Source organism: Macrotis lagotis, chromosome 1 (assembly GCF_037893015.1).
Source record: "Macrotis lagotis isolate mMagLag1 chromosome 1, bilby.v1.9.chrom.fasta, whole genome shotgun sequence".
Lineage (NCBI taxonomy): Eukaryota > Metazoa > Chordata > Mammalia > Peramelemorphia > Peramelidae > Macrotis > Macrotis lagotis.
Window position 1 is genome coordinate 842702712 of NC_133658.1, and position 4834 is coordinate 842707545.

Genomic DNA, 4834 nt, shown 5'->3' on the forward strand with positions numbered 1-4834 from the left:
TGATCTCATCACAGATAATAAGTTCTATTATAAAATATATGCTCATCGATTATTATAATTAGAAAGAATCAGGGGGAGATCAGTACTCTAACTTTATTTATTTATTTATTTTTAGGTTTTTGCAAGGCAAATGGAGTTAAGTGACTTGTCCAAGGCCACACAGCTAGGTAATTATTAAGTGTCTGAGACCGGACTTGAACCCAGGTACTCCTGACTCCAGGGCCAGTGCTTTATCCATTGCACCACCTAGCTGCCCCAGTACTCTAACTTTAAAGATAAGGAAGCTGTTACCTAGATATAAAGTGCCATACATAGGATTACAAAGTATATTAGACTTTAAGCTAAGGGGAAGAAAAACTGTAGATCAACTGGAATAGAGTGGATACTTAATAAATATTGATTGACTAACTAATAGAAATTGGGAATATAACTACAAAAGTGAGACAACCCTTGACTTCAAGGAGCTTGTGTTTTATGTGGAGAAATATAAGTTCACAGATGAATAAATAAGGGATATATACAAGATAAATTCTTTTTGGGGGGAGATAGCTAATAATTGAGGAAATTACCAAAGTCCTGTTGAAGGATGTGTTGATTAAATAAAGAGAGGAGAAAGAGAACATTTCAGGCAGATGGAATAGTGGCTCACATGCATGAATAAATGGTTATGCACAAAAAATTTTAAAAAGTTATTGTTATGGAGAAATACTTTTCTGGTTGTCAGAAAGTCTTTAGTTTCTTCTTTCTTTCTGTTTTTAGAGACAATTCTATTTTGGTCTATATCATGACCTTCCAGGTACAAGCATGTCAATTCCAAATGCCAGCAGCTTGACTCCAGACTCATTCATCCTCAATGGCATCCCAGGGCTGGAAGCAGTGCAGATGTGGATCTCCCTCCCATTCTGTACCATGTATGTTATCGCCATCACAGGGAACTTTGGCCTCATGTATCTCATCTACTCTGAAGATTCTCTGCATCGGCCCATGTACATCTTCCTGGCCATGCTTTCCTTCACAGATGTGCTTATGTGCACAAGCACACTGCCCAACACACTCTTCATCTTTTGGTTCAACCTCAAGGAGATTGACTTCAATGCCTGCCTGGTTCAAATGTTCTTTGTACACACCTTCACAGGGATGGAGTCTGGGATGCTCATGCTCATGGCCTTGGACCGCTATGTGGCCATCTGCTTCCCCCTACGCTATGGTACCATTCTCACCAACCCCATCATCACCAAGGCTGGGCTACTTACCTTCCTGCGGGGTGTGATGCTGGTCATTCCCTTTACTTTCCTCACCAAGAGGCTGCCCTACTGCCGAGGGAATCTTATTCCCCACACTTACTGTGACCATATGTCTGTGGCCAAAGTGTCCTGTGGTAATGTAAAGGTCAATGCTGTGTATGGTTTGATGGTTGCTCTGCTCATTGGGGGCTTTGACATCCTCTGTATCACTGTCTCCTACACAATGATACTCAAGGCAGTGGTAAGTCTGAAATCTGCAGATGCCCGGCAGAAGGCCTTTGGGACATGTACAGCTCACCTTTGTGCCATTGTTATCACTTATGTTCCAGCTTTCTTCACCTTCTTCACCCATCGCTTCGGTGGTCACACCATACCCCCTCACATTCACATCATTATGGCCAATCTCTATCTGCTCCTTCCCCCTACTATGAACCCCATTGTCTATGGGGTAAAGACTAAACAGATCCGGAACTGTGTCATTAGGCTCTTTCTTTGGAACAAAGATACTTCTCAAAACATTTGAATAGCTCCCTTATTTACAAATAGTACTTTAGAATTAAAAAAAATTAATATTTGGCATTTCATATGATCTTCACAACAAATCTGTAAGGAAATCAGAGCAGGGATTATCATATCAGTCTTACAGATAAGAATCAAAATGCATAAGATGTTTATTTAAGGAGTAAGAATGTTAATGGTGTGACTAAAAATATCTTCTAGTTAATGGTACAGTTGAGACTTGAACCCGTCTTCTGTTTGTACCTTTCCACTATCCTACATTGTCTCTTTCAGAACTATTTGAGGTCATTAACTAAGACATTATACCAAAGTATGACAAGATCCTTCCTATGATGTCAGTCCAAAAGGAAATCAAGGGTTCAGACCTCTCTTAGAGAAAAAAGGGTCAAAAAAATACTGAGTCTTCTGCCACTGGAAAAACATGAAGTTCTTTGCCTAGAAAAGCCTCAATCTTCATTGACTTCATTGACTATTTTACCCATAATGGTTAAGCAAAAATAGCAGCTAGGTGATACAGTAGATAGAACACAGACCCTGGAGTTGGAAGGATCTGAGTTCAAATTCAGCCTCAGATACTTGACACTTACTAGCTATGTGACCTTAAACAAGTCACTTAACCCTGATGGTCTCACATCCAGGACTGTCTCCAGTTGTCCTGATCCATATCTGACCACTGAACCCAGATGACTCTGGAGGAGAAAGTAAGGCTGATAACTTCGCATGGTACCCCCTCACTCAAATCCAGATCAAGTGCTTGTCATGACATCACCTCCCTGATGTCACAGGAATGAAGGATAAGCATCATCAGATAAGGAAATTAATGAGATGATTATTTTATCTGGGAACTCAATTTAGTGACACTCAAATTATTCTGGAGCTCAGGAATTTAGTCTTTGTTCATTAGTCATTGCTTTTTGGAACAGTCTGAAAGGTTTGCCTCATAGAGTTTAAATTCAGCTTCCCTAGAAACAGCTCTCTCAGTACTGCCTGAAAATAGATGTATTTCCAGAATATTTATCTTGTATTTATTATTTATCCCCCCCTCCTGTGCATTTTATAGCTAGATACATTATTTTCTATTTCCTATCTTAGATCTTCCTGATATCAGACCCTCTGTAATGTCTGACAATTTACCTTGGAGAAAAGACAAATGAAAAAGAATATAGCAATAAAGTTGGAACTTTTGAAATCCTCAAATCTATCCAGAGTTCTTAATCATGGTCATCACCAAGTAACAAATACTTTTTAATTAATAAGCCTCAACTTGCTCACTTTAAAGTAAAACAAATGGGTAATTAATTAGCCTCAAGGTTCTATGAGAAAATCATTGACTATTGAGTCTGTAGTCCTATGTTAGATTTCTGACTCTATTCTTTGCCACATTACTTAGATTACCTAGTAATGGTCCTGAGTAAGAGTTGTGTAGAGTTTTGGAAAATTCAAGATAATTAACATTTCTGGGCACCTTTCCCTCTTTCTTCTATCCATAAGCTCACATGAAGAAGTTTGAATCTGTATAAGTGATTCACTCAGAAAAACTGGGTATGATCTATAGCTCCAGTGATCCAAATTAATATCTTTCCCTACCCCTCTCTACCTTCTTTAAAGAGATAGAGAACTTTGGAAGTAGAACACTGCAGATTATGTCAGACTCGATTATATTCATTAGATTTCATTTTAATTTAATTTTCTAAAAAATTCTTTGTCATTAGGGATCAGCTGCTGGTGAGGGATAAGGAAGGGAAACATTGGGAAATGAAGGTAATGCAAAAACAAAAGCTATCAATAAATTGTAAAAAACAGCAGGGGCAGCTAAGTGACATCAGCTCGGGAGTTAGGAGGATCAAGATTCAAACCCAGACTCAGAAACTTGATATTTACTAGCAAGTCACTTAACTTCATTGCCTCACCCCCCCCAAAACCCCAAAACATAGCAATTAAAAAAAAGTTTGTACCTTTATATGTGGCACAGATACATTTTGGGGCACAATAAAATTGCCTCTCTGAATCACAGTAGCCCAGGATTCTTGACTCACACAAACTTCTCTGTTAATCTCCAAGTCTGTTTTAAACACCCATTGTTCTAGTCCCTGGTCAAGATAGAGAATCATGATCACATGTGCTCCAATTTAGATTATCATTTATTTTGGAAGTTCTGTTCTGAGCTAGAACCTGGAGTATAGAATATATGGCTCTTGCTAACTCCCAGATTGGCCTCAAGTCAGATGATATTGGAATCGAATGAGATGATCATAGATCAACAGTTAACATATGAAAGATATTCAGTAATGATAGGCAATGAGAACCCATCTGGTTGAGTAATCTGAACAAAGCTCCCTTTCCTGAGCTTTTTTCACTGTGGTCAGATTTTGATCCACTAGCCACTAGTATCAGAGAGGGTTTCAGGAACTTCTTTCGTATACAGGTGACCCAGAAATAATGTTGAAAGCTTCAGTCTTTAGTCCCCTGAGCCAGTTAAATATCAAAGATGTCCTAATACTTTTTTAAGGGGGAAAAAAACTATCTCTACTTGCATGGGAATAGGGGTTAGGATATTGCTCCTACTATATCTTTCTCCTTTATTTCAGTGAGGTTAAAATATTTCCACTGGTTTCCTTGAATTAACATTTTGTTGTGGAAAATAGAATATTTCTCCCCACTTTCCCCCTCAAAATCTGCTGTCTTTGATGAAACTCCACCTTATAGTAAATACAGTCTTCTTCCCAGCACTTCAGAACACAAGGTTAGAGGCCATTGGAAAAGGGATTAAGGACCAGGCTAGTCACTAGCTGGCTCAAAATTTAAGACTACAACTTACTGAGATGGGTTTACATATTTCTACTCAGGTATTCTGATGCATCAGTTTAGGACACCACATCTTAAGAAGATTCCTGATGAGGGACAATCCTTTCAGAATACAGAGATCAGGATGATGAAAAGAACTAAAGTCATGTCATATAAGGGAGCCTAAGGAACTTGGACTGGAAAATGAAAAAAAAGGAGAAAGACTTGATGGTGAAGGTATTATGATAACTATCCTCAAAAGGTTTTCAGGATTATCATGAAGAAAA

The 4834-nt window shown here is 38.5% G+C and overlaps 1 protein-coding gene across 1 annotated transcript; it reads left to right on the top strand.

Moving 5' to 3' along the window:
- Positions 1-804: 804 nt before the first annotated feature.
- Positions 805-1767, top strand: LOC141490504 (olfactory receptor 52N1-like). Its single transcript, XM_074190484.1, has one exon. It carries the CDS (start codon positions 805-807, stop codon positions 1765-1767), a length of 963 nt encoding a protein of 320 aa, XP_074046585.1.
- The last annotated feature ends 3067 nt before the right edge of the window (positions 1768-4834 follow it).